The sequence below is a fragment of the Oncorhynchus kisutch genome, linkage group LG17, assembly GCF_002021735.2.
Source record: "Oncorhynchus kisutch isolate 150728-3 linkage group LG17, Okis_V2, whole genome shotgun sequence".
In the NCBI taxonomy this organism is placed as follows: domain Eukaryota; kingdom Metazoa; phylum Chordata; class Actinopteri; order Salmoniformes; family Salmonidae; genus Oncorhynchus; species Oncorhynchus kisutch.
Genome location: NC_034190.2, coordinates 57,807,120 through 57,819,446, shown reverse-complemented (window position 1 = coordinate 57,819,446; position 12,327 = coordinate 57,807,120). Strand labels below are relative to the sequence as shown.

Sequence of the window (12,327 nt, the reverse complement as noted above, 5' to 3'; positions counted from 1 at the left end):
TACGATTCCAATGTAATGTCTTAAATTACATGCAGCGACCAATTTGGAACATGGAGAGGACACTGACATTTTATTTTGGTGCTTTGGGAGGGATAAGGGGAAAGGCCAGAAGACATTAATTGAGAAACTCTAAAAAATTAATGACTTGTTCCTATAGGAGAACATCCACATAAATGTTAATTTAATAGTGTCCCTTGCCTGTAGTAAAGCTGCTCAGAGCGTCCGGTCATACATGATCTTTAACTTGTTTGCCATCCATCTTCACTCCTAGACTTTTGAATAGTTTTCTACAGAAAATGCTAATATTCTCTGCAATTTTGGGACTGATTTTTAGGGAGTGAAAACAAAGGTACAAGGGTTGATTTAATCTTTTGTTGTGTTTTATACATTGAATACGGTGGACCATTTTGGAGTAGAAATTCCTTTGTTAGTGTTGAATGTGTCAGGACCACCAAGGCAATGGCACATCTCACAATACTCACTTAAGGCCTAACTAGACACTACCACAGGAACACTAAAGCAGAAATTAGGTTGAGGACAAGCAGCCCATAATATTATACTGTTTTCTCAGATGGAGAGAGAAGGAAACAACCAGTTTTTAGTTATTTATTAAATAGTAAGAGAATGGATTCAGATGGCTGGATTGCTGTTATGGTGGCTGAACAGAGGCTCAAGGTGTCAAGTCGAACCATTCCTCCTTCAGGCAGTGGTCTATTCCCTTCCTTTACTTCCATTGTTTGTTCTTGTAGTCCCACTGGGCAGAGAAGCCCTCGATTGGGTTGATCCGCATATCCAGCATCCTCTGGATCTGCTTAGCCTGCCACTCCTCACCAAAGGTATGAGGTTGGGGTGGGTACACTGTGGGACACACAAGAGAAAAAGAACAGCAAGTCTGACTGAACAATCGCCCATCCATGTGATAATGGCTTCAATTTTAGCAATCAACCATGAGAAATCTTACCATAGTGTCCCTGCCAAAAGACCACCAGACCAGTGATGCCAAAGAAGATGAACATCCCACCAATCACAGTCTTCCACTCATGGGACGGCCTCTTCATCTCAGGATAGGTGTGGTTGAACTTCAGCCTGTACACTGGGATACAGAAGGAGAAATATTAAGAATAGCAGAATTAAAGGCTGTGACATGAGAAGGAATGAGAGAGGGAGTGGCTTACAGGCGATTTTCTCCTCCTTGGACAGCGCAGTCCAGGGACCCTTCTCCTTCTGTTTCAGGCTCTTATCCGTAGAATCGAGGACATCCTTCCATGGTCTGTCTGGCAGAGGGGTGTCCAGACGATCCCAGTACATTGGCTGTGACATGTCCACTGAGTCGGACACCTCTACAGTACATGAGATATAGGACACGAGATAAGTCAAGTGAAGGGGAGGTTGAGGTAAAGGGAGTGGTGGTAAGTTGGGGTTTAGAGTAGAGGTCGACAGGTTATGATTTTTCAACGCTGATACCGATTATTGGGGGACCAACAAAAAACCCGCTACCGATTAATCGGCTGATTTTTTTTTACAAATGTATTTGTAATAATGACAATTACAACAATACTGAATGAACACTTATTTTACCTTAATATATTAAATCAATCAAATAAATTTTGCCTCAAATAAATAATGAAACATTCAATTTGGTTTAAATAATGCAAAAACAAAGTGTTGGAGAAGAAAGTAAAAGTGCAATATGTGCCATGTAAGAAAGCTAACGTTTAAGTTACCTTGCTCAGAACATGAGAACATATGAAAGCTGGTGGTTCCTTTTAACATGAGTCTTCAATATTCCCAGGTAAGAAGTTTTAGGTTGTAGTTATTATAGGAATTATACTACTATTTTCATACCATTTGTATTTCATTAACTTTTGACTATTGGATGTTCTTATAGGCACTTTAGTATTGCCAGTGTAACAGTATAGCTTTTCGTCCCTCTCCTCTCTCCTCCCTGGGCTTGAACCAGGAACACAACGACAACAGCCACCCTCGATGCAGCGTTACCCATGCAGAGCAAGGGAAACAACCACTCCAAGTCTCAGAGCGAGTGACGTTTGAAACACTATTAGCACCCACCCCGCTAACTAGCTAGCCATTTCTCGTTGGTTACACCAGCCTAATCTCGGGAGTTGATAGGCTTGAAGTCATAAACAGCTGCAGGCAAACACAAGAAAGTGCTGTTTGAATGAATGCTTACGAGCCTGCTGCTGCCTACCATCGCTCAGTCAGACTGCTCTATCAAATCATAGACTTAGTTATAACATGATAACACACAGAAATACGAGCCTTAGATCATTAATATGGTCGAATCTGGAAACTATCATCTCGAAAACAAGACGTTTATTCTTTCCGTGAAATACGGAACCGTTACGTATTTTATCTAATGGGTGGCATCCACAAGTCTAAATATTCCTGTTACATTGCACAACCTTCAATGTTATGTCATAATTACGTAAAATTCTGGCAAATTAGGCAGCCCAAACTGTTGCATATACACTGACTCTGCGTGCAATGAACGCAAGAGAAGTGACACAATTTCACCTGGTTAACATTGCCTGCTAACCTGGATTTCTTTTAGCTAAATATATACTTCTGTGTATTGATTTTAAGAAAGGCATTGATGTTTATGGTTAGGTACACATTGGAGCAACGATAAGCACCACAACGATTATATGCAACGCAGGACACGCTAGATAAACTAGTAATATCATCAACCATGTGTAGTTATCTAGTGATTATGATTGATTGATTGTTTTTTATAAGATAAGTTTAATGCTAGCTAGCAACTTACCTTGGCTTACTGCATTCGCGTAACAGGCAGTCTCCTCGTGGAGTGCAATGTAATCAGGTGGTTAGAGCATTGGACTAGTTAACTGTAAGGTTGCAAGATTGAATCCCCTGAGCTGACAAGGTAAAAATCTGTTGTTCTGCCCCTGAACAAGGCAGTTAACCCACCGTTCCTAGGCCGTCATTGAAAACAAGAATGTTGTTCTTAACTGACTTGCCTAGTTAAATAAAGATTAAATAAAGGTGTAAAAAAAAAAGAAACGGTGTCCAAAAATACAGATTTCCGATTGTTATGAAAACTTGAAATCGACCCTAATTAATCGGCCATTCCGATTAATCAGTCGACCTCTAGTTTAGAGGTTTATAGACCTCAGAGCATTGTCTTACGTCAGATGGTGTCACTCCTACGTGGCGCTTGTCCCTCAACCAAATCAGATCAGTGCAGACGGCCATCATGCTATCTGACGTGAGATAATGGACCTCAGAGAAGAAGACAAAACTGGGTGGTAAAGCAGGGATGGATTCCGAAACAGCCACGCAAGGCACGTGCCACGGGGCCCCCATATTCCTTTTTTGGGGGGAGTTCTGGCCCCACTGGAGGTGTGAGATAGCATAGACCAGACCAGATAGAATATGATAGCAAAATGTGTAGAATTGCAGGAAATAAGCTTTAAAGCTGCAAAATTCATGACAAAATGTGGACAAATGTTGAGATGAGCTATTAAACGCCAATGAAAAAAACATCCGGTCCATGACAAAAAGTGTAGAATTGCAGGAAATGTCCTTTAAAATGGTAACATTTTCTCTTAGCCTCATGACAAAATGTGTAGAATAGCATTATAAAATGGTGTATTTTTTGCTCTGCACCATGGGAAAATGTGTAAATGCAATAAATGAGCTGATCAAAGAATAGTACCGTGGTGGCCATGGCTTGACATCCTTGCCCCACTGCTTGTCAGTGCCACCACCGCTTGCTTGGAAAGCAAGCACCCCACACGTCCTGTTGTCAGGTGAAGCATCTGAAAGACAGGTGAGGAACAGAGACAGAACCAGAGTTATCCCCCGTCAAAATATATCTCCTCTTAACTGACCAGTAACTCTGGAGACTCGGTAGACTAGGTATTGGAGACTAGGTATTTTAACAATAACCCAAAACTTCCCCTCTGCACCATGATGTTAAAAAAATGGTTACTGATGAAATAGGAACTTCAAAGGCTATTTGCAAAAGCAGAGCAAAATTTGGTGTGAGTCCTCAGATCCTCAAAAAGTTATACAGCTGCACCAATGAGAGCATCACCTCCTGGTTGCATCACCTCCTGATATGGCAACTACTCTGCATCCGACTGCAAGGAGCTACAGAGCTACAGAGGGTAGTGCGTACATCACTGCTATGGCACGACAAGCGGTACCAGAGCGCCAAGTCTAGGTCCAAAAGCTTCTACCCCAAAGCCATAAGACTACTGAACAGTTAATCAAATGGCTACCCGGACTATTTGCATTGACCCCCCCCCCCCCACCCCTTTTTTACGCTGCTGCTTCTCGCTGTTTATTATCAATGCATAGTCACTTTACCCCTACCTACATGTACATATTACCTCAATTATTTCAACTGACCTGTACCCCCACACATTGACTTGGTACTGGTACCCCCAGTATATAGTCCTGTTATTGTTATTTTATTGTTACTTTTTATTTTATTATTATTTAGTAATATATATTTTCTAAACTCTTTATTTTTCTTAAATGCAATGTTGTTTAAGGGCTTATAGGTAAGCATTTCAACTTAAGGTGTTGTATTTGGCGCATGTGACATAAAACTTTATTTCAAATCCATAGGCATTACAGCCAAAAAGCACAGGCTCACCTTCTTCTTCTATGGTATTATGGCATCTGCAAACAAGCGTTAAAGGTGCATGCCGCCACCTACTGTAAGGGTGGCAAACTATAGAAAAAATAACACTGTGACACAAAAAGGGAAGGGAAGAGGAAAGGGGAAGAAAAATTGCCCTACCGACTAACCCTACACCCATTAAAACCTCACCACTATTCCACTACTTAGTCCTATCTGATACTACAGCATGCCAACAGCCTGGGAGGATGGGACACTATCGTTCAACACATCTTGTAAATCTTCTGCAGTAAAATCTTGTACACCCAAGTCATTCTCGGCAACTGCCACCACAACATCTATTTTCTGTGATTTATGTTCCATTTTTGCGGTACAGCTGAAAACTAAGGATATTAAAGCTAATAAACCAACCTTACTGAAGCACATTATTTCTATCATTATCTATTGGCCTTGGCTTACTCACAGGGATCCTCTCAGGATCCTTCACCCTGGACCCATCTTCCTCTACTACTCTCTTCACTACCTCAGCATACGACACCTTCTGCACTACCCTGATCCTGGCAACCTCAACCTGTCATTCTCTCACCAGACACTTCTGATCTCCAGGACCATGGGTACCCCTACAGTGAACACACACAACTTTTTCCACTGATACTACACATTCCTTTGTCTCATACCCTCCTGCACACTTCTCACATCTAGGAATCTCCCTCATACACACTGCTGCAACATGACTATAAGCTCGGCATTTAAAACACTGGTTCGGTACAAAAGCTGTCATCAAAACTCAGCAGAACAGACAGTGTCTTCTCTGTTTCACCACGCTCTCCACCGGGTCTGCGTTGCACCAAATGGGGGTCCCAGACACCGGGAATCTTCAATTTCAGTTCACCCTCCTCAGCACTTAATGCCACTCCTGTTATCACTACTTTCAACAGTGACCTGCTCCGGAGAGCAAAGCAATTCACAGTTATTGTCCCTAGTCGCGTGATGCGGAGCGCCTGCTCTCTCTGGACGGCAGAAACAGTTCCCAATCTCTTCTCCACCCAACCAGACACCACATATGGATCAGCCAGAAGGCAGGGGTCCACTTTCTCCAAACATGTCACTCCTTCATGACCCCCTTTTTCCTCCAAACATAACGATTTGTCATTATGGCAAAACGGTTCTATTTTTGTTTCATCAGACCAGAGGATCTTTGTCCCCATGTGCATTTGCAAACCTTAGTCTGGCTTTTTTATGGCGGTTTTGGAGCAGTGGCTTCTTCCTTGCTGAGCGGCTTTTCAGGTTACTTCGATATAGGACTCGTTTTACTGTGAATATAGATACCTTTGTACCTGTTTCCTCCAGCATCTTCACAAGGTCCTTTGCTGTTGTTCTGGGATTGATTTGCACTTTTCGCACAAAAATACGTTCATCTCTAGGAGACAGAACGCGTCTCCTTTCTGAGCGGGATGACGGCTGCGTGGTCCCATGGTGTTTATACTTGCGTACTATTGTTTGTACAGATGAACGTGGTACTTTCAGGCGTTTGGAAATTGCTCCCAAGGATGAACCAGACTTGTGGAGGTCTTTGCTGATTTCTTTTGATTTTCTCATGATGTCAAGCAAAGAGGCACTGAGTTTGAAGGTAGGCCTTGAAATACATCCACAGGTACACCTCCAATTCACTCAAATTATGTCAATTAGCCTATCAGAAGCCTCTAAAGCATAATTTTCTGGCATTTTCCAAGCTGTTTGAAGGCACAGTCAACTTCTGACCCACCGGAATAAAGATACAGTAAATTATAAGTGAAATAATCTGTAAACAATTTCTTCATCTGTATATATACCTATCACATTGCACATTTAGTAATGACAGAATGCATTTTAAACTTCATGCACAGTTAAACATTTGTAATAAAATTATTTTATCATAAGAGTGGGGAATTTTTTTTTATTGTGTATTAACCTCTACGGAATCGGTGTTCATAAACCGTGATATTTGTTGCTCAATATGCAATAATTTGACTAGAATGACGTTGTAAACAACAGCCAACTTTCCGGGACATAGACATGTCTTATATGGGCAGAAAGCTTAAATTATTGTTAATCTAACAATGTGTAATTTACAGCAACTATTACAGCAAAAAAAACATGCCATTGTTTGAGGCTAGTGTACACCAACAAAACACTTTTATCAAGGCAACTGGTTTGATACATTCACCTCTGATGGTAAATAATGTACTTACATTCAGTAATCTTGCTCTGATTTGTCATCATGAGGGTCCCAGAAATTAAATGTAGCATAGTTTTGTTTGATAAAATCCATTTTTAGGAACTGGGTTCTTCAGTTTCACCCCACTGCTGTCTCTGGCTCCACACCCACCCCACCCGGCCATCTAGATGTGTGAAGGTTAGTGTATTTTCTGTAGGGCAGCTAATGATCCATCATAAATGACATTCCTGAGAGTGTGTAAACGTTATTTATTTATTACCATAGCATTTTTGTACATTCTCTATAGTTATGAACTTGAAAATGTATAAATTGACCAAGTCGGCACATTTGGGCAAACTCCTGGCAGGCTTGACACAAATATTGTGTAGTGATGTAATTCTTTACTGGATCAGTCTGCACACTTTGCACACACACTGCTGCAATCTTGTGGACAACATCTAAATTACAACTTGAATCCAATCTCAATGTATGGCCTTTCTCTTGTATTTGAGACTATGGAACGAAACATTTTTTTTTAACTGATGTTTTTTGGTTTGTATTGTCTTTTACCAGATCTAATGTGTAATATTCTCCTACATTAATTTCACATATCCACAAACTTGAAAGTGTTTCCTTTCAAATGGTATCAAGAAATTGAAAAAAGGGTCCGATCCCTAAGAGCACATCAAAGTACAAAGAAGGTAATAACGATATGTAATAAAAGAAAGACAGCGCTTCTAATAGCCTATTTCACACCATAACTTGCTGAATTTGCAAGATGACTTTTCTTTCATTTTGATTTCAACACAAATTCAAATGTGGCTCTGACTCGCCCGTGGATTGATGTTTCAGCATTGTCTCAATGAAGAGTTTGGCATTTGACTAGCCATGTGTGACATGTACATGCAGTTACAAGACTGTTAGAGTTAAGCCTTTCGCAGGCTTCCCAGTCAAAACAGTTTTTCTTGAGTCGAAATTCGGTAGCTGAAGTCTAGGCCCCTTCGTCAGTGATTGGTCAACAGTACTACTTCTATTAGGAGTGGGAACTATGGATGGGATTCTTCAATTAAGTGTTTCTTGTCATTTAACAAGACAACTAGTTTTCATGCACTTTTTCTCACTTGAGTAATACTGCAACAAACAATAAGTTAGATGTAAAATTGCGTAACTAAGACCTCCTAGGCAAAAAAAACGTTACAATTCATTTCAGATTTAGATTAATTCTGGCTATGTTGTTGCTACAGCGTCTCAAGAGTGTTTTTCAAGCGAAGTTCTTTGAGTATGCTTGACTTTCACCTAGCTGAGTTCTGCCAGGAGCAAACCAAACTTAGTATGTGGGCATATTTTGCGGCAAGCGGACGAGCGGATTAAACCTGAGCTGGAACGTGAAGCTAACTGAAGCTGGCTAGCTTTAGAACACCCTGTGTAGACCTGGCTTTCATCATAGTATACCCCTAAGCAATTTTTTTTGTATTGCAGAGTCTAATATGGTCTCTCTATCTCTCTCAGATTCAGATAAGCTCTATTAGCATGAATGGCAAGGTGACTGTTGCTCACTCTCTCTCTCTCTCTCCCTCTCTCTCTCTCTTTCACACACACACACACACACACACACACACACACACACACACACACACACACACACACACACACACACACACACACACACACACACACACACACACACACACACACACACACACACACACACACACACACACACACACACACACACACACACACACGTACTGAAGCCAATACAAATGGTGGAAACTGGCAGTTGGTCAACATCAGCAACCATGTCGCCACGTCCTTAATGACCTCCACACACAGTTTGGTGGACTGTCAAACAGACACATCCATTACATTACCCACTTTATGAGACCAAAAGAATTTGACATAACTTTTGAGTGTTGTTCTCTATAAAATGCACAAAGAAACTATCTTGTGCAGACCTATTATCAAGGAGTACAGTGTGAATTGATGTCCAAATATGGAGTTGTGTCTGTCTTCTGTTGTGGAGATGTTTACAAATTTAACTTGTGGAGTCTTGAGTTGACACATATGCCCCAATGCCCTAATGCATCATCTCAAAAGGCATTGAGAGAGATGACAATTATTTGTTACCAAATACAGCACTGCATGCTATTAACACAATCCCTTTCACTTTCCCTCCCACAACAGCCTGAGTTGGTATGTTACCAATGATCATGCCTTTCGTGCATTTGAAAACTTTTTTGTATTCTAGAAGTCTGTCTGCAGAATCTGTGTTAGAGTTCACTTAACTCTGCATGCCCGCTCCTGACCCAAGTAAAGGGTCTAAATGACCGCCCCACCCGTCCCTACCTGACCCAAATAGCCAGTCCTGTTAGACCCCAGAAGTTCGGAAGCCTTCAGCTACTCACAGTTGTCCTGAGAGTGGACCTTTAGGAAAAAAAGACGGACAAATAAGTGCAGCCCCTCTTCACTTTGCTCTGGCGAACTGTCACTGTGTCTCACCCTAGGATTTTATCGCCAACAAACAATCACACTGACCAGGAAAGGCGGGTGAGAGAAGGGGAGGGATAGAGGCAGGGAGGAGGCGGGTGAGAGTTTAGACCGAGAGAGACTAAACTAGTGCAAGTAAACAATCTGAGAAAGCATGTGATGCTACTGGCAGACTGGACCAGGATTAGGGTTGCACTGTAAAACATATTTCACAGACCCTATATTTGAGGCTCCTGAAAACTCTCTTTAATAATCTTCTCCTTTCCACCTTCACAGAAAACTCCACAGTGACAGAAAGAGGGAGCCATTGGAATGCAGGCAGGTCAACTTTGGGTCAGTTTATACAAGAAGGAGGGATCTTAAAGAAGAGTTGCTTTCACAGTGAAGATTAAAACATCCCTAGAGAGAGTGAGATACAGAGAGGCCATGCGAAAGGCTGAAATAGTGTGACCAAGAGAGAGTGAGAAAATGCAAACCGTCAAATTTTGTGATAAGGGAAAGACGAGGGACGACATTGGATCAAGTTCAGGTCTGATTTAGGTTTAGCCATGCAGGACCTGGGCCAGTATTACCCCTGGCAGTTGTTTGGCTGCTAGTATGTGATTCACAGGAGGGCAACCAATGGTTGAGGGCGCTGAGGGGAAAGGAGGGGAGTGGCAAGAGGGTTGAGTTAAGGACAGGCTGGCTGCACAGTACTGTATGCTGTTGCTGTTCAGCCAGCAACCATAAACAGCAGCTGTTAAAGTATTTTTTGGTCAAGGTCAATGTTACAGCAACCATACCATCTTTGGCAGGACAATTTACTTTGCTCTTTTAACAGAACAATGTAAACTAATGACAAAAATACTAGTCAAAATATAGTCAGATTCTTGAAATAATAATACAATCTAAAATAGAAACTGGGTGGTTTGAGCCCTGAATGCTGATGTGCTGACAGCCATGGTATATCAGACCGTATACCATGGGTATGACAAACATTTATTTTTTACTGTTCTTATTATGTTGGTAACCAGTTTATAATTACAATAAGGCACATCGGGTGTTTGTGGTATATGGCCAATATACCACGGCAAAGAGCTGTATTAGGCACTCTGCGTTGCGTCCCGCTAAGGACAGCCCTTAGCCGTGGTATTTCTACCATATACCACAACCCCTCAGGCCTTATTGCTTAATTAACTCAGAGCCCATCAACGCAGAGCCGGCCAATGAGATTCAGATAGTCTGTAAAACTGTAACTGTCCTCCGATTCACTGATAAACAATGTTTTTGCTGGTACATTACATAACCCTCAGAGTTCACCTTACCTCTGGAGCACAAGCAACCAGTGTCAGCTTAATTGGGGAGGACGGGCTCATAGTAATGGCTGGAGCAGAATAAATGGAACGATATCGAACACGTCAAATACGCTGCTTGATACTATTCCATTCACTCTGTTCCAGTCATTATTATGAACCGTCCTCCCCTCAACAGCCTCCTGTGCTCTGGAGTAAACCTGTCACTGTTTGTCTCATATGTTGATGGTTTGTATTATGTAACGACACTCAATCTGCTTGCTGATCTTTCACTAATGCTGGACACGTTTTGCTTTTACTGCAATGGTAGACGGAAATGAAGATGCAGTCGATGTGATGTGTACATGCTTTCATGTGCTTCAACTTATAGTTCATGATTATTCACTAACAGGAGTGTGCTGCAGACCAATGGTTGTTAGAAATACAAAATGGATAAATAGTGAAAAAGTTCAGCCTTAAGCCTTAAGTCTTCATGCTAGTTATTATACTTCTCAATGGTACAGCAATTTAATTGTGGTTACTACATTTAGCCACAAGATGGCAGCATGAATGTATCCTTAGAATCAACAGTATTGCCAGGGATTATTGGTGTAGCATTGTCGGCTATGCCGAATATAGATATATTTAATCTGTTGGCATTGTATTAACTTGTCCATCAGGAGGCTGTCAGAGACCAAAAACATGTACTCGCAGAGCTCTAGTCCTGGACACAAAGATAAGGCTACTGGGATTTGTTTTTTCATGGATTTGGTGGATAAACTGAGGCTGTCCCATGAGTTATTAGGAATGAGTCAGAATGTTGTTTTTTGTCAATGGGAAGTGGATGATCAGTTTTATATTTTGGCCAGTGGTGAAACACAAGAGCCTTATTGGATATAACAAGGTGTGTGACAGGCCTGATCCTGTCTACTATACAGTGCCTTCAAAAAGTATTCACACCCCTTTACATTTTCCACATTTTGTAGTGTGACAGCCTGAATTTAAAATGGATTAAATGTTGATTTTTTTGGGGCACTGGCGTATGCAATATCCCATAATGTCAAAGTGGAATTATGTGTTTTCTACATGTTTACAAATGAATTACAAATTAGAAGTTGAAATGTCTTGAGTCAATAAGTATTTGACGCCTTTGTTATTGCAAGTAAAAATGTGCTTAACAAGTCACATAATAAGTTGCAAAGACTCACTCTGTGTGCACTAATAGTGTTTAACATTATTTTTAAAAGACTACTTACAGTTGAAGTCGGAAGTTTACATACACTTAGGTTGGAGACATGAAAACTTGTTTATCAACCACTCCACAAATTTCTTGTTAACAAACTATAGTTTCGGCAGATCTACTTTGTGCATGACACAGATGATTTCACTTATAATTCACTATATCACCATTCCAGTGGGTCAGAAGTTTACATACACTAAATTGACTGTGCTTTTAAACAGCTTGGGAAATTCCAGAAAATGTTGTCATGGCTTTAGAGGCTTCTGATAGGCTAACTGACATAATTTGAGTCAATTGGAGGTATACCTGTGGATGTATTTCAAGGCCTACTTTCAAACTCAGTGGCTCTTTGCTTGACATCATGGGAAAATCAAAAGAAATCAGCCAAGACCTTGGAAAACAATTGTCGACCTCCACAAGTCTGGTTCATCCTTGGGAGCAATTTCCATACGCCTGAAGGTACCACGTTCATCTGTACAAACAATAGTACGCAAGTATAAAC

General features: G+C 41.1%; 1 protein-coding gene across 2 annotated transcripts; it reads right to left on the bottom strand.

The window, feature by feature from the left end:
- Positions 1–592: 592 nt before the first annotated feature.
- Positions 593–9,382, bottom strand: LOC109907973 (cytochrome c oxidase subunit 4 isoform 2, mitochondrial-like). 2 transcript variants are annotated; one of them, XM_031794150.1, is made up of 5 exons: positions 9,233–9,382; positions 3,698–3,800; positions 1,176–1,340; positions 962–1,093; positions 593–858 (listed from the first exon to the last, which is right to left on the bottom strand). In XM_031794150.1, exons 2-5 carry the CDS (start codon positions 3,798–3,800, stop codon positions 725–727), a joined length of 534 nt encoding a protein of 177 aa, XP_031650010.1. In that variant the 5' UTR covers positions 9,233–9,382; the 3' UTR covers positions 593–724. The 2 variants fall into 2 exon arrangements, with proteins under 2 accessions (XP_031650010.1, XP_020361882.2); XM_020506293.2 differs by having other exon boundaries at positions 9,174–9,374.
- Between the last annotated feature and the right edge of the window lie 2,945 nt (positions 9,383–12,327).

Bases quoted from the DNA above. Each gene is read 5' to 3' on its own strand.
- LOC109907973 (XM_031794150.1), bottom strand. From the start codon at position 3,800: ATGCTTCACCTGACAACAGGACGTGTGGGGTGCTTGCTTTCCAAGCAA. The intron at 1,094-1,175 runs GTAAGCCACTCC...TCTGTATCCCAG, and splicing joins CAAGGAGGAGAAAATCGCCT to TGTACAGGCTGAAGTTCAAC. The intron at 859-961 runs GTAAGATTTCTC...TGTGTCCCACAG, and splicing joins CTTTTGGCAGGGACACTATG to TGTACCCACCCCAACCTCAT.